This window comes from Dioscorea cayenensis, chromosome 4, assembly GCF_009730915.1.
Source record: "Dioscorea cayenensis subsp. rotundata cultivar TDr96_F1 chromosome 4, TDr96_F1_v2_PseudoChromosome.rev07_lg8_w22 25.fasta, whole genome shotgun sequence".
NCBI lineage: Eukaryota > Viridiplantae > Streptophyta > Magnoliopsida > Dioscoreales > Dioscoreaceae > Dioscorea > Dioscorea cayenensis.
The window spans coordinates 21,676,154-21,697,418 of NC_052474.1; the positions used below are offsets into that span (position 1 = coordinate 21,676,154).

The following is a 21,265-nucleotide window of genomic DNA, read 5'->3' on the forward strand; positions in this document are numbered from 1 at the left end:
TGTTTGCATTAATTATGATAATAGTAATAGAAAGGTTTAATTAAATTCATTAATTTTACATTAAATATTATATTAAACCTTTCAAAATCAATTATAATGATATAAAAATAATTGTTTTTTTAGAAAATACACGCCTATATGGAGTTATTTAATTGCATTCATCTAAACATTTGCTTCGGTTTATATCTAAGCAAATTAGAAGAACTTGAGGATATCAAAATATAAAAAATTAAAGAACGAAAGTTATTGTACTAAAATATAATAATTGATTTAAAACTTGTAAATGTACTTCTAAAATATGATCATTGATTTTAATTTTTTTTAATGAGTTGTAGAAAAAGTTGTGATATTTATTATTATGTAATTAAATTGTCTCCATATTTATTATTATGTAATTAAATTTTCTCTACCACTGTATTTCTTTTTTTTTTTTAATGGTTCTCTTGAGGGGTATTGTTTCATTTGCATTTGCATTTGCATTTGTTTTATTCATTTTCTCGTAAGAGTTATGTGCATGATGGCATAATTTATTAATTAAATAAATTTATTTAAATTTCAAATTATGTCTATATACAATATTGCTTTACAACCATCAAAATTGTTAAAAAATTTTATTGAAACCAAACAAGGGAATTTGCCTAGTATATAATTATTGTATATGTGCCATATCGTATTAAAATGGTATATCATTACTCTTTTGCATTATCTTTGGCTTCGATGCAATACACATTGTGGCTAGGGCTGTAAACGAGCCGAGCTTGATCAGGCTGGGGCTAGTTCGAAATCGGCTCGAAATAGGTTAGCTCGAGCTCAAAATTAGCTCGAAAATGTTGGCTCAAGCTCGGCTCGATTTTAATTTCGAAAGCTTGAGCTCGGCTCCGCTCGATTAGCTCAAAATTAAAATCTTATATATAAATTATCATTTATAACACATGACAAAATTTGTAAAATTCATAATGAATCAATTTATTTATCAACCGAAACATGCAAGTGTCTTTTTTACCTATATTATATTTAACACAACACAAACGATAAAACACATGACAAATAATGTAATCTATAAAAAAAAAAAAAAAATACTTAAAAGAACATCTTAATTAGTTCATGAACATTACAAATCCATAAATCATCCATAGAATTTTTAAATATCATAAACCAAACACTTAAAAGTCTTAACATTCAATGCTTCAAAGTTAATGGTCATTAGGCCCATCACAAATTCATAAATCACAAATAGAAAAAATTTAAGTATCATAAACCAAACACTTAAAGTTGATGACATAAAGAGCTTGATGATATGTTGATCTTGAAGACTTGATCATTTATAAATTTGTAGCTTGCAAGCTTCATCTTGATCATCCAATAGCCACTAAAACAAAATAAATTAATCATAAATTAATAATAAAAGTGCTAAATTAACAAAAGTGCTAAATTTATAAATTAATTATACCTTCTATCATAAGAAACATTAATTACTTTCAAGAATATGTATCCAAAGTTTATCTTCTTCCTTTTCCTTCTACAACAAAAATAAAATAAAAAATAAAAAGATAAGGCATAGAAATTAAAAGTAGTGATATAAATAAATGGAAAATAATTGAACTTATTACCCTGGATTTCATATTTCCATACTCGGCTCTAAGTCAATCCGAAGTACAAACTAGTTCATCAACTGTCTTAAGAGCAAGAGAACTTCGATATTTGCCTAGCACTCTACCTCCAGCACTGAATGTGGACTCTGAGGCAACTATAGTAACATGAACTGAAAGTATATCAAGAGCCATTTTTGAAAGAATACGAAATTTCACAACATTGACCTTCCACCAATCTAAGACATCAAATGTAGCATCAATCTCAACACCAAATCTCACAACATCTTCTTCCAAATAAATTCCCAACTCATTCTTCATAGGTTGTAAAGTATTATTCTGCTTTATAAATTCATCAAACTCTGATCTACCTTTGCTTTTATACTTTTTACCATAAGAGCCACATGTGTCGCTTGAAGATGCCATTGAAATTTTTCTAACTTCATGATGTGTACTATTTGAAGTAGAATGGGAGGCTTGCTAAGTTGCATGCATTTCATAAATCTCCCAAAGGGTTTGCTTGACTTCAAGAATGTTTCTTTCACTCTCGGGATTTGAATAAATTCTATGAAAGCAAAAAATTAATCAAAATCATTTTATATCTTGGATCAAGCACCGCCGAAATTGCCATAAGCATATTGCAATCACCCCAATATTTATCAAATTTACCACGCATCAACAATGCCATTCTTTGCATGAAATAATCAGAAGACTCTACATGTGAATCAAGTACTTCTTTAACTTCCCATATCTCTAGTAGAAACAAATTAGCTGTAGGATATGAAGTTCCAGAGAAAATATGAGTAACATCATAAAAAACTTCAAGAAATTCAACAAATTTTTTTTGGTTTTTTCCCAATCATCAAATGATGCCAACCACTTATAATTGGCATCCCTAATAGCATATTGATCAAAAACTGATTGGAAAATAATAGCACCATCAATCATGTTATAAGTGGAGTTCCAACGAGTTGGAACATCAATACACAAACCCTTCTTTGTAGATATATTCAATTGTCTAGCAATTTTCACCAAATTTATGCAACCGGGCCGGTGATTTCTTCAAATACTTGACACTCTCTCTTATTTTGTAAATTATTTCTTCAATCTCTTTAAGACCATCTTGAACCATCAAATTTAATATATGTGCACAACACCAAACATGAAAAAACTTTCCCTTGAAATAAAGTTTGCCTCTAGATTCAAAATTAGACTTCAAATGTCTAGCAACGACATCATTACTTGATGCATTATCCTAAGTAATTATAGAGACTTTATCTTGGATCCCCCAGTCAAGAAGACAATAAAAAATTGCATATGAAATAACAAGACCGGTGTGTGGTGCTCCAACTCATAGAAACTGATAATCCTTTTCTGTAGCTTCCAATTGGAATCAATAAAATGAATAGTCAAGCACATATATCCAATGGTTAGATTAGATGTCCAAGTGTCGGATGTGAGAGAAATCCTATCAACATGTTTTAGAGTCTTGATTAATTTCTCTCTCTCATGTTCATACAATTTCATACAATCATTTTTTATTGTATTTTTTTATATTTTCTCATATTGTGGATTCATTGTCTTCAATAGTACATTGAACCAAACGTGCTCTACCATGTTGAAAGGATATTCATGTACTATAACCATCTTTGTAATAATGTCTCTAATCTTCATCATGTCTAAAGTAGAAGGATAAGAAACATATGAGAACATGTCATCAAAATCATTTTCTATTGGTAGAAAATGGATGGTGCTTTGTTTTGTTGCAACATTCTTATAATATGGGCATTCCACTAAATGTCTTTTGAGGTGGGTGGTGGTGCTTGATTTAGAAAAAATATACTTCCAATGGCAATACTTGCATTTGTGCTTTTTGACAAAAAAAGAATTATGCTCTTTTTCTTCAATTACCTCAAAGACATCCCAAACTTTTGAAATCTTTTTCCGACCCCCATGTTCCCCTTCTATTTCATTTTCTTCTTCAAGTTCTTCATGTTGAAATTCTGACTCATTAACACTTGCAATTGCAATTGATTGTTGAGAAATAAGAGTTGACATCCCTATAAAATGACAAAATAGTTATAAACCAATTCTATTTGACTATTTCAAACCAAAAAAAAAAAAATTCAAATAGTGAATTTTAGGTTTAGTTAGTTAAGATGCAAACAAAACCAATTCTATTTCAGACCAAATTCACACACAAAAAAAAAAGTAAACTCATTGGGTGTCTTTATATCAAAAAGTGAATTTTCTATCAGATAAAACTTAGAAAAAAGAAAAGAAAAGGGCATGAATTCGACTGGCATAATGAGAAACAGTAGAGTAATCGAAGAGCATACTGGGTGTCCTGCCCGGATGTGGGGCGGTGATCTCGAAATTTCTGGATGGGAAAGCCCTATGGGCTCTAGGCCATGTGTTAGTGCAACCGCACTATTTATTGGCATGATTTGACACCTAGACCAAGTGACGTGGCAACCAAGGTGACAAAGCATAATTGATGATGTGGCAAGCATGGTGACATGGCAAGGAGACTTGGAGTGCAAGGCAAACATCTTGAAGATCTTGATGGAGCTATTTTTAGTAAGTCTCTAACATGGAGCCAAATATCTTGAAGATCATGATGAAGCTATCTTAAAGATCTTGGTGGAGTTATTTTTGGTAATGCATTACAACTTGAAGACAAGATCATATCAAGACCATATTTAGGTGATTTGATTGAAGACTAAATATGGTGGAGCTTAATTAAAGAAAGATCTATCATGGTGTGAATGAAGATATGATTTGAAGAATCTTTGATGAAGATTGATTGAAGTCTATTGAAGGCAAGATTTGAGGACCAAACTTGGGTGAATTGAAGATCAAGTTTGGAGAATCTTTGAAGACCAAATTTAGGTGGATTGAAGACTAAGTTTGGCAAGTTTCGTGAAGACGCACAAGGACGTGCGCCCCTTGCGAGGGGACTGCGTGATGAGGAATTGAGGAGGTAGGCTAGTTACCGGTAGTCGGGATTGGGAGATTTGGCTGCATCGACTCGGACTAAGCATGACCGGGAGGTTGATGGGTCTTGAGGTCGTCCGCAATGTAACCAGAACTCAGTCAAATCAGCAGTCAGGGCCATGTTGCAACTTATGTTACAACAGGAGTTGCAACAGCTAATTTGGGCAGGTTTTTAAATTAGTAGCCGCGGAGATTCTAAAAGAGGTATGTGCTATATTTGGGACGTTGAGGCGTCTATATAAGCTACCTTGCTCGTAGATTGTAGGTGTGACTTTTGGGTGACTCTTTGAGGAGAGTGTCTGAGCACCAGACAATCTAGAGAGGGTAGTGATCTTTATTGTTGAGAGTATGAGTGACAAGTGTTTGTACTCATCTTTTTTTACCTCTTTTAGTGGATTGTTTATCTCCGGGCTTGGCCCCCCAGACGTAGGCGAGTGAACGCCGAACTGGGTTACCAACGTTGTGTGTCTCCTTGTGTTTGTTTGTGTGCTTTTTCTTTATTGGTTTGTGTGAGAGTTCTATGAGTGCTAAAGTGTTACTTAATACCCACAAACCACACCGGAGGAACTAACACCATGGATGCTGCGCTCGAGCTGTTGAACGGAAAGATGTGAGCCGACTCATCGGTGGGGTGATGGATGGATGGATGGATTGATTAAGAGGGAGAGAAGATACTTACGATGCTGAGATCGGATCTGGAAGTAGTGGGGAAAGACGGACGAAGACGATGAACATGGTGCTTGCTCTCTATGGAAGCATCTGGAAACCCTTACGATCAAAATTACAAGGAAAAGGAGGCGGAGGTTGATTTTATATATTGTAATAAATTATTATGTATATATATATATATATATATATAATTTTGAGCTATCGAGCCGAGCCCGTTCGAGCTCGACTCAGCTAGAAATTAATTTCGAGCTCAAAATTCAAGCTCTAGCTCGACTCGAAAGCTCAAAATTCCGAGCCGAATTCGAGCTTTTACCGAGCGGAGCTCGAGCTGCTCATGAACAGCTTGATTGTTTGACATCCCTAAGATTTGTGGCAGGAAGGAATGACTTGTGATGTAAACGTGGACGGCTAAGTTGTTGAGTTGGCATGTTGATGACATTGCTTCTGGGTGTCCATGACAGCATTCCAACGTCCACATCACTAGTTTTTAACCGGAAACCCCCAATTCTTCATCGGAGAAACAAAATTAAAGATTTGTGCTCATTTTGATACAAAATTCAAAGTTAATACTCAAACTGAAAATAAAGTAAAGTTGGATACTCACTCCAAAAAAGTTACTTTGATGTAAACCATACAGCTAGATTACAACAATATAAAATATTATTTTAAAAATATATTGAAAATATTAATGATAGCTTTTTAGTTCTCGTATATATATATAATATTATTTTATATCTTATTTTAAAAAGATCAAGGGAAAAGCAAAAAATGAATTTTTATTTTAGAATAAAATCTTTAAAACTTGGTAAGTTATTTCCGAGTTAAAGCTCTCCTTTGTTTTTGAATGAAAATGGGAATAAATTTGTTATGTATTTCATTTTATATATGACCTTCAGTTGAAAACAAAAAAAAAAAAATCGAGGTGAAATATATTGGTTTGTAATAAGAGGTTTATTGAAAAATGAATTATTACTATAACAAATTTTGGTAAACAAAAATCAACAACAAACATCACTCAAGGAACATATTAATTTTTTTTAAATATAAGTTGAAATTCATTAAACTATTTGATTAAAAAGAAAAATATTTGTAGACCAATAAATAATTTATCCTTATACCAAAATATCCACCTCATATATATATATATATATACATAAATTTTCCACTTATATATTTTTAAATATTTTTGGTAATTTATAAACACTATATTTCGTAATTTTATTTTTTCATAATTTATTAAATATGTTTGCCGACTTGCTTCCTGATTGAATCGTTCAATTGTCCTTTCCATTTGACAAGTCCACAAATAATCATCATATAAAAACATTTAATGTGAAAATTACTCTTTATTTTCCATTTTTCTCATAATAAAAACCAATAAACTGATTTGAATCGTTCAATTGTCCTTTCCATTTTTTTTTTTTTTTGATAAAAATTGTCCTTTCCAATTGACAAGTCCACAAATAATCATCATATAAAAAACATTTAATGTGAAAATTACTCTTTATTTTTCAATTTTCTCATAATAAAAATTAATTAAGAAAGGACCAAATTGTAATTTTGAGTGTCCTCTCCATTCGACCGGTCTACACATCACATCATATGCAAAAAAAACACAAATTTTACTAAATTTTCTAACAAAAATTTCAATTTAAAAAAAATAAAAATAAATCACTAGTTATTAAAAAAACAAGAAATACCAAAATTATAAGATGGAGAGCAAAATGCAAGCAATGATAATCATGAGATGAGAAATACACAAAGATAAAAAGTAAGTAGTACAATAAATCTGAAAAAACATGAAAGAATAGTGAGAAGGTGATTTTATAGTGTGGAAGCAAAGGTCAACTCAATAACTAAAATGAGTTTTTATTATTCAGAATGCCAAAGCGTTGGAATTGTCTTCAGTGTTGGCTTTCAAAAGAATTATTTTTACATTTATAGGTTAACTAAAAATATTATAATTTCTTTTTCATAAAAATAGAAAAAAAAACAAATATACTCATAAATTGTCTTTATATATATATATATGGACCCCTATAAAATTTAATAAGTCTTCCACTAAACATCAATATTTGAGTTAATACCCACAGTAAAAAAATCAATTCAAAATTTTTGAATTATCATTTTATCTTCAATTTTTTTTTACACTAATCTCATTGTTATAGTTTACAAAATAGTAATTAAAAATTCAATTGATTTTAGAGTGGATATATATACACTTACAAGTATTGGTTTTTGCAGCTTTTTGCGAGTATATATATATATATATATATGCAAAATTAATGTTATTAGTTGATTTAATACAAACTGAAATGTGGTTTTTACAATGATATAATAATTATCATTTTGAGTGTATATAAGAAAAAAAAAATATATATTTAGATAAATCTTCTGTAATATAATTTTAGAGAAGAGAAAATACTGTTTATTGGACTGATACCATGACTAACAAATAGTACTGATCCTAGTGTATAGTGCACCCTTGAGTTTTATTTTATGATGAGTCACCCGTATATATATATATATATAATTTTTTAAAAATGTAGTATTAATTTACTTATTTATAAATTTTAAAAGAAATAAATAGACCGGACCGGGTCCGGGTCTACGCCGGTCTAGTGCTCGTCAACAAAGACCACGTCACTCTCGGCCCACTTATTTCATTTTCCATTTTCTCCGTTTCCATTCAAAACCGCATTACGTTTCAAACCCTCTCTCTCTCTCTCTCGCGTCCCGTTTTCGTTTTCATTGGAAAACATTTTCCAAGATCTACCCAACCAACGAGGGAATCACGGGAAAAACTGAAAACGAAAACAAACATTCCCTTTTCATCTGACAAGAGTTCTACTGCTCTCCTTTTCCGTTTTCGTTTTCAATTTCATTTTCATTATCATTTGGGTTTCTTGCCTTCGTTTCGACTTCTCACTTTCTGTGAACCGGATTTCACGAGAGGTTTGTAGATTTCGTGGCTGTCGAGAAGTTAGGAGGGTGATTTCCAGATCCAGGTGATGTGTTTTCTTCGTTAATTCAAGAGATTTTTGTTGTTTGGTATGGCTGATTTTGGTTTGTTTGTTGTTTTGTTGGATTGAACCTGGTTCATGTTGCTAAATCTTTGATTTGTTTCTCAGTGGGAAAAAGTATGAATTTTGATAGCTTTTGCTATGATTTTTTAATTTCAATGTATTTTTATTGGTTTTTTTAAAGTTTGGATTGATTGGAAAGCTTGGGAGTGGTTCAGTCTAGTGTAGGAAATGGAATCAGAGAGTAGAGGCAGAAGAAAGTTTGGACCTTTTTGATGGAAAAATCACCTAGTTTCTGTTTTGCTTTTTCATAAGGCCGCCCCTTTTTTTATGATGTCTTCCCTTTTTGAAAATTGGACATGATTGATGAAGATCTAATCAAGGATTCAAAAATTGAATAAAGACCAGATTTCCAGGTTTTATTATTATTATTATTATTATTATTATTATTATTATTATTATTTTAAATTCTTAACTGAGCTCACTGCTCTAGTTTGTTTCCATAATTTTCAAACAGGTAGATTAGTTTACTGATTTATATGGTAGCGATTTTCTTTGAATTTATAGAAGTAAAACTCCTGATCATATGGACTTGCTTTAGCATAAACAGAACATTGTATATAATGATATACAAACCATAGGCTGACAAAATATATGTAAATACTGAACATATTCTTATAGGATTCATTTAATTCTATAAAGCTTCCTGCTTTTATTAAATGTAAAGTGAGCTCTAATGGGAGTGCCTCTCTCTTTGTCCATATTGCCATTAATTCACTCTTAATTGAAGACCATATCTTAACCAGGAGTAGAAAAGGCGCTGTAGCTTGCAAATCTAGTAAGGGAATGTTGTTTGACATTTACTCCTGTTTGGTTTTTTTTTGCCTCTCTACCTTGAAATTCATAGTGGCTTTTTGCAAAGGATTTGCTGTTAGCTACTTAAAAATAGGCTAAATTCCTCTGATACTGATCCTGAGTTGAAGGAGATGTCAGAAGTGATAACTGGTAGCTGATGTAGCACGGGGTGGATAAAAACAAGCTTTAATCTCTGAAGCATTTATGGGTAGGATTCTATAGACAAAAACTTTTAACTTAGGACCTAAAATAATACCCAATATCAAGGCTGAAAAACAACACAGGAATGATCTTCACTCTCCACCTCTAAAGAGTTAGAAGAATGGCGTCGAAAAGTTAAAAGATAATAGCTGGAAAATGGTGATGGAAATCATAGAAAATAATAAAAAACCAACTAACTTCATTATCACGCATCAAATCTAATCTCACTTATTACAATGGTACCTGGTCCCTTTTATAGACCTAAGAGAAATACAAAGCATAGAAAGCTTCCTAATATAAAAAATCCTAATTGTAGTAATACATCAAGATATAATGTAAACAATTTGAAGATGACAGCCTTAAGGGTTGATTGTTCAAATAATGCGAGAAATTCCTGATGGGTAGTAGAAGTTGTAGTCTTAAAACAAGAGCCGACAGATAGCAATTGAAGTATAGTTAAGCTTGGAACTGGCAAGAAGCCATGCTGCTAAATGTAGGGAAAATGATACTTGTTGTCAGAGCAGTAATGTTAGACCTAAGATTGGACATAATGATTTGAAGTTGGCTGAAAATTGAAACTCTTTTTACAAGAAATGTTAATTAGATCAGTTATTAAATCATAGGTTACTTTTGCACTTGATTTGCAGAATCTAATAAGATTTAATATTGTGTGAATGAGTGCTTTCAGATTTTTATAGCAGTTTTCTCTGAAATAGCTAATTTTATATCATTCCTAACTTTTTTACATGACTAGAATTTCAATCTTAACCATTTTTTTAGTGGCATCACTTATGAGCATGAATATGTAGGACCTCGACAATGCTATCCTTCTTTTTCATTAAATTTTTTACAAGATGCTTCAAGTTTCTTCATTCATTTTCTTTCATTGTTATGATGGCTGAATTTTATTTTGGTGAATGCAGTAAATTGTGATCTTTCTAACGTACTATGGGGCACCTTTCAATTGCTAGACTACTTTCTGTCTAATATTATAGTCAGAAAGTTATGGCAAAATCTGGACCTGCTGGCCGCAGGTTTGTTGTTGTATTGCAAGTGACCATAATATAAATATTTTCCTGCTTTATCATTTATTGTGAGCTGAGTTATGGTGTGCCACAGTGTATTTTCTAGGAAACCAAATGAAAGTATGAGGCTTATCACTACAACAATAATCGGAGTTGTATTTGGCTTCTTCATTGGCATTTCCTTTCCTCCTGTTAACATCACAAAGGTGCATTGATGTATCTCTTTTTTTTTGCGATATCAGAATTTTAACATTAAGGCAGTTTCTACTCACGAAAGGATACAATTTTCAAGGGCTTTTCCCCCAGGTATAATTCAGTATTAAGAATATGGCCGGCCTTAAAGGATTGACTATTTTACTGTTTCAAATTGGCAGCTTCACTTTCCTTCGAGCATTTTATCATCTATTGAAGATAGGAACTCAGGAATTACAACACAAGCATTATTGAATCATGTGTGGACTTCTGCCAATACCCATGATAGTAATGATCCCGATTGGAATAATGTTGAAAATTTAAAGGTAGGCACCTATTGTCATTTATTAAAGTGAACTATTTTTCTATTGTATTTGCATAATTTGTTTTTCCCATATTTGGTGCTAATAATTGGATTTGATCAACCTTGTTATTTGGATTTTCTTTTGATTTGTGAATTGCTACATTTCAAGCCTGCATAATATGAATTTTTCTGAAGCAGATTTTGAATGTTAATCAATGAGACAATAAGAAGGAACTTTTTTCCTTAAAAACAGAATGATAAAGCCCAAGAGTTTGTGAGGTGTCCAATAAGTAGGCAAAAGGCAACTGACCACTCATATCTGTCAACTTTTACAAGAGAAGCAAATACACACAAAAGTTAATGAAGCATGTATAAAAGTGCAGGAGCCTATGTCCTTTCATTAAAGTCCTTTAGAGTCCTAGTTTTGAGTGCACTAACAGGTAAATGCAATTTATGGCCACTAACCCAGTTGATTGTTATGGTTGCTTTGAGCCTTGGTGATCAATGAAGGTTTCTTGTGATTAAAGTAGACAAATTTTGTCTAAAATTGATATTTTTAGGAATGTATGTGTTTTTATCTTTGATTTGTTGTATTTATGTTCTCCAAGTTTATTATTATTGTGGCCCTTATAAAAGCTAATGCTTGGCAAAATGGCATTCACTTAATCCTCTTGTAGCTTTGTTTCTCGTAATCTGTTATTCTCATCTAAGCAAGGAAAGAGGCAAGCTAGATAGCAAAACTATTAGAGAAGGATGGCAAAAATAAGGTGTATTTTTGGAATAACCTACCTCATTCTTTTCCATGGATTCAATGTTTTAATGCTTGGTTGAACCAAAACAGGTTTGATTTTGGGTCTGACTGAATTAGATTCCCTAGAATAATCCTAATTGAGCTACTTTGAAGTTAATTGAAGTAAATTTCATCTAGTTTAGTTGGATTGGTAATTAGACTGCAATAAGTTCCAAATAAACTAAGTCGATTAAAATAGGGTTGCACATTTATCACATTTATCCTAATTAAGTTTGAGTTAGTCCAAATTTGGCCTTTGTTTGTAGTACAGTTGTTGGCATAAGGAGAAGAGGCAGCTTGATGGTGGTAAAAAATGGACTGTGTTATGTTAATTTATACAATGAATAAGTGAAATCATGGTTGAAAGAGGAGAAATGCACCATGCAGCCTTCCTCTGGGGATCATGTGCCTTCATTAGCTTACTAGGGACATGATACTTTGGTTTAGTTATAGATTTCCTCATCTCTCTGTGAGTGTGTGTGTGTTTCTAGACATTGATGGTATCTTATTTTGTAGTTTTATATCCTTCTTGTTTGCAATTTCTCTGAACCAAAGAATCGGTATTCTACAAATGCTTTTTGCCTTTTGTTTCTATGAGCTTTCTACTGGTGCTACTATGCTATTTATCCGGTGGTATTTATTGTTGCATGAGTGATCCCAACCATCTTCTGCAGATATATGTTCCTACAAATCCTCGAGGTGCGGAAAGATTGCCACCAAATATAATTGTCACAGAATCGGATTTGTACCCCCGTAGATTATGGGGTATCCCAAGCGAGGTACTCTTCAGCTGCTGTATTTTGAATGACAGTTTTATATTGCGATTTTGTTTATTTTGTTACGAGAAGATCATTTTCCAAAATTTTTTTATGGATGGCATTTGTCATTAGGTTGACCTGAAAATAATTTTGATAATTGATTTTTAGTGAAAATATTTGCATACCAGCTACATCCGGCTGTTTTTCAATCTGTGACTTAGCCAAATTCCTATCTTTGGCAATAGCTGCCCGTGCAAACTTTTACATCCCATAGTTCATAATCGTGAAGCCTTAGTCCAACAGTTATTCAATATTTATTTCTGTGCTTGGCCTGATCATGCTCGCTGCTTATGTTATTTGCTTGAATGATTTGCAGGACTTGCCCATGAAACAGAAATATCTCGTGACATTCACGGTTGGATACGACCAGAAAAATAATATTGATGCTGCTGTGAAAAAGGTTGGTAAATTTTCATCCAGATTCTTGGTATTGGCAAGAAGACTAGGCAATCAACTAATCTAGAAGCATGATCAAAGCAGTGGTTGTTTATAAGCTTTGTTCATTTGGGCAAAACAACATACATAATGTTGGAAGTTAGATGCTGGTGATCACTTAATTTTTTCTTTTGATGATTTATGAAAAACTTGATGCTGTAGATGTTCCTTTCGTTTCCATGTAACGTTTCCTCCTTGCATGCATAATTTATGGAGCAAATTCAGCGAATCAGCTATATTAGCTACCTCATCCCTATTTGGAATTTTTAGTTTGTATTAGAATTTAGATTTTAGATTGTTAGGTTACTGAAAATTAAAAAAAAAAACCCCCCTGAAGAAAATATACCTGTCCCAAAGGAGAATGGAAGCGCATGTATGAATAATGTGCTAAAGGTATTAACCAAATTACTCTAAGATTGCCATGAAAGAGCAAAGTGGAAGGGAATAATATGTATGCCGTGTTTGACTGAGTTCAAAACCTGAACTTTGGTTATTGTTCAAGAAATATGACCATTGGTTTTAGCGGCCAGCACTGACTGTTGACCTTTCAGGTTACTATATGTAAAAGATTTGAATAAATTAACTCAAAAAATAATTTATCTTTCTAAATAAAGAAGAAAAAGGAAAAACAAGGTTTAAATAATTCAGAATTATGATCTACTCGGTGTTCGCTGTTGTCTAAATTTTTAAGGACAATGCCTTTGCAGTTCTCTGGAAATTTTACAATTGTCCTATTTCATTATGATGGTCGGACTAGTGAATGGGATGAGTTTGAGTGGTCCAAAAGTGCGATTCATGTCAGTGCAAGGAAACAAACCAAATGGTGAGGTTTCATCATTATTTTTTCTTTGCTTTGTGCATCGTATTCTGGTGATTGCCATGTTAGATTGAGAACTGTTATTTAAACATATTTTTCTCCAAAGGTGGTATGCAAAACGATTTCTGCACCCTGACATTGTGGCTGAATATGACTACATATTTATCTGGGATGAAGACTTGGGAGTTGAACATTTTGATGCCGAGGAGTAAGCAAAAGCATTCTTCCTAAGCATATATGCTACCCCAAAGCCAATCATAAAGCAAATCCATCTATTACCTCCCCTTTTCAGGTATATTAAACTGGTGAGGAAGCATGGTTTGGAGATTTCACAGCCTGGTTTAGAACCGAACAAAGGCTTGACTTGGCAAATGACGAAAAGAAGAGGGGACCGTGAAGTCCATAAGTGAGCTTTGCTACGCTTTGTCGCAATCCTTTCTGATGGTTCTTACCATAGTTCATATTTTCTTGATCATTGATTTTATCGTGATACTAACGCTATCTTTTTTGACAGGGAAACAGAAGAGAAACCCGGCTGGTGTGCAGATCCTCATTTGCCGCCATGTGCTGCGTAAGAGACCTTCTTGGCCTTTTTTCCAAATTCTTACAGCTTATCTACACATCATGCCTTACAACCATAATCAATATTTAGGTTCGTTGAGATAATGGCACCTGTTTTTTCTCGAGATGCCTGGCGCTGTGTATGGCATATGATTCAGGTAGTACACAATTTACGCCGAATAATTCTGAAATCTCTGTACTCATGGAGGAGTATTTATACCACTGTATATTTTTCATTGCAGAATGACTTGGTTCATGGTTGGGGACTTGATTTTGCTGTAAGAAAATGCGTGGAGGTGATGTAGCATTCTATAACTATATTCCTTAACGGTTATCCATAACTTTGTACATTATCATAATTTCTTGCTAAAAAATTGCCCTTTTCTTTGATTACTTGGAAAAGCCGGCTCATGAGAAGATCGGCGTGGTAGATTCTCAGTGGATCGTTCATCAAGTGGTTCCATCACTCGGGAACCAGGTAAGAGAAGACAAACTGCTTAATCTTATGCATTGACACAATTCCCCGGCTCTCTGCTGCTCATCTTTTTCTTTGTCATTAAACAGGGACATGCAGAGAACGGCAAAGCTCCATGGGAAGGGGTATGTTAACAATATCAAGATCCAAGACTCATAATTCAGATTTTGGTGCTGATATTACTCTCATTTTGCCGTTTCAGGTGAGGGAACGATGCAGAAAAGAATGGGGAATCTTTCAAAACCGAATGGCCGAAGCAGAAAAAACCTACAGAGAAAAGGGTATTGGTTCATTGAATTCAACTTCTCTGTAGAATGCTGTATACTTGTATGGTGCAAATAACATGTGTAGATTTGACGGTGATACAATATATTTGTAGCTTTCGTTTAGGTTTTCTGTTTCCTCGTTAGGACCATTCCCATATGTTGTAATATTTGACACGACGCTAGGCATTAATAGTTGAGCTTCGATTTCGAAGTTCTCTGTAGAAATTTGGAACTGTTGGCAACTTGTTATATGTTCATGGTGTAACAAACACTGCCTTATTTTCTTAATGATTCATTCTGTTTAGGTATATGTTTTTTCAATGTGATTCAAGAGCAATTGTGTTTGTGTTTCTTAGTCAAATTCTTGTTTTTACTGTTTGTTATACATTTTGGTTCAGATGTTTCAGTAAAGCCAACTTTGCCAGGTTTATTACTTTATAATCTCTTCTATGTATGGTAATTTTTTTTATAAAAAAACCGGTGAAAATATTATTTGCAATCACCATTGTTTGAAATTTTTGAAGCAACCTCATAATTATTCTTTGATTTCTAATCATAATGTCTATTTTTAAAATTTGAAAAACAGATACTCATTGCTACGGCTACGACAACGTTTAAAACTTTAAATAGAAAATCATATCCACTCGATATAAAACCTCTCGGTAGAGTAAATGAAGATAAAACCCATGCACATGTGAGCACTGAAATCACCCCACACAATTATTACACACACTCCCAAAAATATACCCTCACCTGTAATTCGAACTCTCAGCACTCGATATGCTAAGTTTGACTTATATTTTGTTTTACTACTACTCAATTTTCATATACTGTGATTCTGTGATATTAACATTGAAAACAATCTTCATGAACAACTTTGTGCCGGAACTAAGCATGCATCAATTTGCTCACTTCACAAACATGTAGGGACATAAGATATGGTTTTTAGACTTCTAATATCAGTTGGAATGAAGCTGGTTCTATCATTTTGAACTAAAACCAAACCATTTTCCGATGGATAACTTGTTCTTCCTTCGTAGAGCTGGTTCAGGTGTTCCGGGAACCACCGATGGAGCTGGAACTGGTGTTAGAACTTGTGTCTGATTTTGTTTAACTGCAAGGCAAGCCCGAATATCAATTAAATTAGTCAAAACTTAATGAAGTTCATGAATTCGCTTATTTGTTGTGCTTTGTACAAGAGATATTAGTTACTACATCAACAATTACTGTGTATGTGTATGGTAGGATTTGTTTTGATTAATACAATAAGGTAATAAGTGGCTGATTCTGAATGTTCATAAATAGAGTGTTGACTAAATAATTTGATAAGAGAACGTAATTTGAACGCTTATTGTACAATCGCTTAAAATAAAGGGAGTTTCTAAGAACTATAATAAGATAAAAGTATGTTGTAGATGTAAATATAAATGTAGACACTTCACGTCGATGCTCAATGAAATAACCATCATTATACACAAGCTATTTCTAGTGGAAAATATCTTTGACATATCAACAGGAGCCTTTTGAGGGTGAAACCTAGCTCAAATCAGTCATGGCCTCAAGTCATACACCATTAAGGAAAAAAAAAATTTAACTGTCTTGGAGAACACATTCATTTGGCCTTGGAATGCCATGCATGAATAAATAAAATTTAATCTGATATATTAAATTACTGGAATAACCAATTGTAAAAGTCTATCAATGCCATCATCAGGAGTTTGGATCTATAAAACTGTAGAAATCTCACAATTATGTAGTCTTTACAGTGCTCATGGACACAGAAAACCGTAAAAACTAAAGATTAATTAGTACTTACAGCTAAATAAGCAAAATGTTAATTTTAGCAAGAATTATTCGTTTGGGTCAAACTATACTAGCAGGTAACTACTGTTTGAAAACAAACAGATCCTTAAACTACCTACATTAGGAATGGCATGTGCATAGACAAGATATTTTAGATGTACGAGTATCAATCTGGTCTTCTGTCTCTAATTTGCGACATTTGAAATGGGGTGAAGTTCATTGCTATGCAATATATGCTTAAATTTCTTTGTCCTCAATGCTGCAAAGAATTATTCCTTCAATTTAAGTCATCATAATCCTTGGAGCCTGCTTCAGCTTCTTGGTTATGATCACTGACTGGTTCATTGTTAGCATTAATAAATCAAATGGCAATCAGGTCAATTAGTTGCGTCTGAATAACACAGGTAAATTTATAGCCAAACCATTGATGCAAAGTAAAATTCAAAAATTAATTCGAAGTAAAAGCAGGCTACAGTTAATGAAGAGAATCATACTGAAATCTGGCAAGTTACCTTCTTGGAGAGAACCTGAAATCGACTTCCTTACTGGAATATTATGTTCCTTTGGTGCTCCATTTTCATCATTGTCTGAATCAATGTGAGTAATTTTAGCCATTAGAAATATTTGAGCATAGGGTTTAGGGACTTATGAATATAGGAAAGCAAAAAATTGCCCTTTGAAACTATATTTCATATGTAATGACAGTAAAACCAGCAAAAATGAATAACTTTAGTTCATGAAATAATGGCTTTTAGAAATACATAAAACCAACAAATATGTAAGCCCAAAAATGCATCTAGTAAAATAGCTTACACTCGGTAGAAGGATTCCCATAATTGCGCCGCAGAGATTCAAGAAACAATTTATCTCTGTCATCTTGCATTACTGTTATAGAGAAAAGTGATGCAAAGTCACAAACTAATCATACATGAAACGTTTTAGCACAATGAGACAATAACAGCCTGAGAGAAGAGGTATACAATGCTCAAAGAATTCATGTCTGAAACTGGGAGCAGAGCCAGCCACGAGCAACTGTACAGCCTCTGCATCTCTCTGTGTATGAAACTTCGAAAGTTTATCCAAATTATTTGTATCCAACAAAATTCCTGCAAGCTGTGAAAAGGTATACCATGAGAAAGCACATGAAAAACATATTAGTGATAAAACATGACGTTATTTATGAATGCACAAACAGAAATAAGAATTCAGGAAAAAAAAAGTATACCAATAGTTTTTTCAGGTTAGGAGTCTTAAGTAGGTCATATGCATCTTCACAGTAATGATCTGTGAGAACTGTACATAGTGAGCCCACCTACTTACAGAGAAAATGATGTATCTATAAGACTGATAACAAGCCCATGCTTGCAAAGCTTGAATAAACCAATTGGTGGAATATGGATAACCACAGACAGAATTACCTCACTATTTGTGCACAGAACATCCTTCCCAGTGACCAACACAGTGACTTGTCTTGCCTTTATTAGATTCTCCAATTCTATCTGATTTCAAACATAAAGAACACATGTTCAAACAACAAAATCATTCCTTTGAACAGATAAACATGTGATGCATTAAAAAGCAATGAAAACCCAACAGCATCCCTTTCAAATGATGCTTCAAAAAAGAGAGGATCAATGTTTAACAGACAACATGGGAATGCAGAATGCTGAAGGTCTAATTATCAAGTAATAATACTCACATCATCAGAGAAAAGCAATGCAGATCCATCAATTCCTAGATAATGAAAGAGCCAGGCAGCTTGTTTGTGCCTATGCATTCTCCCCCTCTTCATGTTCATCATGGGCACCACAACCTCTCCACTTCCCTCCCTCTTCTCCCTGTTCTCCATCAGCCAAGCATAGCAAATGGTGGCCACCATCGAGCTCGTCGTGCCTACAAGTGAAACCAAAGAGAAGAACATCAACATCAACATCAACATCAACAAAGGATTGAAATGAGCTCAGAATTAGGTATCAACTGGCTTCGGAGGAATCCGAGAGCACGATCTTGGCATTGGCAGTCAACCTCCGGTTAACAATCCTCGCAGCCAAAGACCTTTTCTTTCTAAGGAAAGAGTTAATCAGCATCACGTCCTCGTCCACGACCATATCGAGATTCCGGCCACCTCCAGGAACGGCATTGACGGAGACAGACCGCCGGCCTCTAGGCTTGGACGATTCAAGCTCCTTCTCATTCCCCGCCATGGAGAGCCTTTCAAGAGAGCACGTCGACGAGGAAATTGACCGCCGATGTGCAGTCTCCACCAAATTCCGAGGCGGCGACAACACGAGATCGTTCCGGGAGGCTGGCTCAGCGGCGGCGGCGCCGGGAGAGGAGCTTCGGAAGTTCCTCCGAGAAGGGATTGGCGGCTGAGAATCATCGTTGAAGCGGGACTTGCGGTGAGAGGGATGCCTCGGAGGGAGGGAAGAGGCGAGATAGTCATCGGGTTCAGGGGTGGGATCGCCGCACTGCCATCGGCGGTCATCGGATCCATCACCGGAGCCATCGCCGGAGCTTTCTCCGTCGGCGTTGTGCCTTGCCGACCTGAAGAGGATCTCGGCGCTGATGCTCGGTGATGATCGATGCCTGAGCAAGCATTCATTTTTTTTTTTAAATGTTATTTTTGCATTAATAACCCTGCAAACCTTCATAATTTCATATATATATATTTATATTCGAAATTCGAATTAACTACAAAGAAAGAATTGTAAATACAAAAAGCTTATATAACCTGCAAAACTAATTAAAAAATTAAAAATTTTATTTTCATTTTACACTAAAATAAAAATCTTAATAATTTTCATTTTTTACAAAAAAAAAGAGCAAGTTTTGACCATAGAAATATATATATATATATATATAAATATTATGCAGATATATAATCTCAAAAGGTTGTATATGCAAATTGCTCTTTAATATTTAAACTCAGAATAATTAATGAATGTTTTAGCTGGATAATTGACTAAAAACTCAAATTAAAGAAACTTAATAATCTAATGACAAATGTTAACAGTTCTAATCTATTTTTAGAAGGCTTGCCTCCATCTCTTTCTATCCAAAAAATAAAATGCCACTTTTATTGAAAGTGAAATCTATAATACATACATACATACATATATATATATATATAAATTTGGAATTCAAAATTTTCAGTATGATAAAAAAAAATTATGCATATGTTTTGTTGTTCTAAATATTATTCTAATTAGATGAGAAATTGGATAAAAGCTTTACATTACTACATTACTAGGAACATAAAAATGCATAATTTTTTAAAGCAAAAAAAAAAAAAAAAAAAAAAAAATAATAATAATAATTAGATTTTGTTGGGCTCTGCTTCTTCTCAATGAGCAAATGTAATCCTACATTGACATTGTAATCTCACACTATTAATTCCCACATAGAACAATATATTTAACATTATATTAAAACATGACTATATTAAAAATTTTAATGTATATATATATATATATATATAGTCTGAGTCTCTCATTCTATCAATTTAAGATGCACATACATGATATACCTTCTTGCAGACCGAGAGAAAGGATCACGACGATCATTCAAAGCCGAAGAATTGTCCTTAACAACGAACTTTGGCGAGGCCGAAACTAATTTAGGAGATGAACCAGTCCTGGCAGGTGAATTTTCGACCATTTTTCTAGCTTCAACAAGCCACTCATGTGTCTGACTACTTGTACTCATACTCGGTTTTCGAATGTGATCGTCGATCTTCTTCGCATTTTCACCCAAAAATTGCCCATTCATCAAATCACTAAGATTATGTAGATGCTCATTTTGTCTATCCTCTTCTTTCCATGGCTTCTCCTATACACAGAGAAAAAAAAAGTATCATGTCAATTAATGAATTAAATAAATATTTACAAAATTAAAAATATATATATATATATATAAGTTTAGTACTAGTGAGATCTCATGGCCATAATGAATGAATGAATGAATGAATGAATAAATGAATGGGTTGTTTGCAAAGAGAAGGGGAATAGAAGTATAAGTAGAAGTAGTAGTTGGAATGAAGAAAGTCAAAAGGCCGGCAAAATTTGGGAGTTATTTTGAGATGATTCAATGTATTTAAAATGAAGAAAAATTAAAAAAATTTAAGGAGTGCCGGCTTTGTTTTATATGGGGTAGAGTCAGAGAGGTGTAGTATTATTAACTTTATATATTATTTATTTATTTATTTATTTAAAGGTTTATAAAATAAAAAAAATGTGTAGAAAGTCATGGATGGTATTCAAAATTCTCTATTTTATTGTTTGTGATTTTCTTGGTCTCCTGAATGCGAACCTCTTGCTTTATATGGTCTTGGCTTTGTGGAGATCTCATTGATTAAAATCCAAGGTCTCTCTCTCTCTCTCACTCTCTAAATTTAATTATATGATTTTTAACATATTATTATGCATTGATATATATATATATATATT

The 21,265-nt window shown here is 33.4% G+C and overlaps 2 protein-coding genes across 4 annotated transcripts; one reads left to right on the forward strand and one right to left on the reverse strand.

The window, feature by feature from the left end:
• Positions 1–7,977: 7,977 nt before the first annotated feature.
• On the forward strand, positions 7,978–15,338 carry LOC120258924. Of its 3 annotated transcripts, none has more exons than XM_039266400.1 (15): positions 7,978–8,263; positions 10,258–10,368; positions 10,466–10,565; positions 10,734–10,877; positions 12,320–12,424; positions 12,780–12,863; positions 13,606–13,721; positions 13,822–13,923; positions 14,008–14,121; positions 14,230–14,286; positions 14,368–14,434; positions 14,519–14,572; positions 14,680–14,754; positions 14,841–14,876; positions 14,954–15,338. In XM_039266400.1, the coding sequence occupies exons 2-15, from the start codon at positions 10,340–10,342 to the stop codon at positions 15,062–15,064; spliced, it is 1,194 nt and encodes a 397-aa protein (XP_039122334.1). In that variant the 5' UTR covers positions 7,978–8,263; positions 10,258–10,339; the 3' UTR covers positions 15,065–15,338. The 3 variants fall into 3 exon arrangements, with proteins under 3 accessions (XP_039122334.1, XP_039122332.1, XP_039122333.1); XM_039266398.1 differs by having other exon boundaries at positions 7,979–8,263; positions 10,454–10,565; XM_039266399.1 differs by lacking the exon at positions 7,978–8,263 and adding an exon at positions 8,285–8,306 and having other exon boundaries at positions 10,454–10,565.
• Positions 15,339–15,694: 356 nt separating this feature from the next.
• LOC120259222 lies at positions 15,695–20,780 on the reverse strand. The gene is made up of 10 exons (XM_039266792.1): positions 20,745–20,780; positions 20,347–20,648; positions 18,799–19,406; positions 18,520–18,713; positions 18,239–18,319; positions 18,046–18,132; positions 17,801–17,933; positions 17,634–17,705; positions 17,333–17,407; positions 15,695–16,131 (listed from the first exon to the last, which is right to left on the reverse strand). The coding sequence occupies exons 2-10, from the start codon at positions 20,586–20,588 to the stop codon at positions 16,001–16,003; spliced, it is 1,623 nt and encodes a 540-aa protein (XP_039122726.1). The 5' UTR covers positions 20,589–20,648; positions 20,745–20,780; the 3' UTR covers positions 15,695–16,000.
• Between the last annotated feature and the right edge of the window lie 485 nt (positions 20,781–21,265).

Bases quoted from the DNA above. Each gene is read 5' to 3' on its own strand.
- LOC120258924 (XM_039266398.1), top strand. From the start codon at position 10,340: ATGGCAAAATCTGGACCTGCTGGCCGCAG. The intron at 10,878-12,319 runs GTAGGCACCTAT...CATCTTCTGCAG, and splicing joins ATAATGTTGAAAATTTAAAG to ATATATGTTCCTACAAATCC. The intron at 14,573-14,679 runs GTGATGTAGCAT...TACTTGGAAAAG, and splicing joins CTGTAAGAAAATGCGTGGAG to CCGGCTCATGAGAAGATCGG.
- LOC120259222 (XM_039266792.1), bottom strand. From the start codon at position 20,588: ATGAATGGGCAATTTTTGGGTGAAAATGCGAAGAAGATCGACGATCAC. The intron at 18,714-18,798 runs GTTGATACCTAA...TTTCACTTGTAG, and splicing joins CTCGGATTCCTCCGAAGCCA to GCACGACGAGCTCGATGGTG. The intron at 17,706-17,800 runs GTATACCTCTTC...TCTCTATAACAG, and splicing joins ACATGAATTCTTTGAGCATT to TAATGCAAGATGACAGAGAT.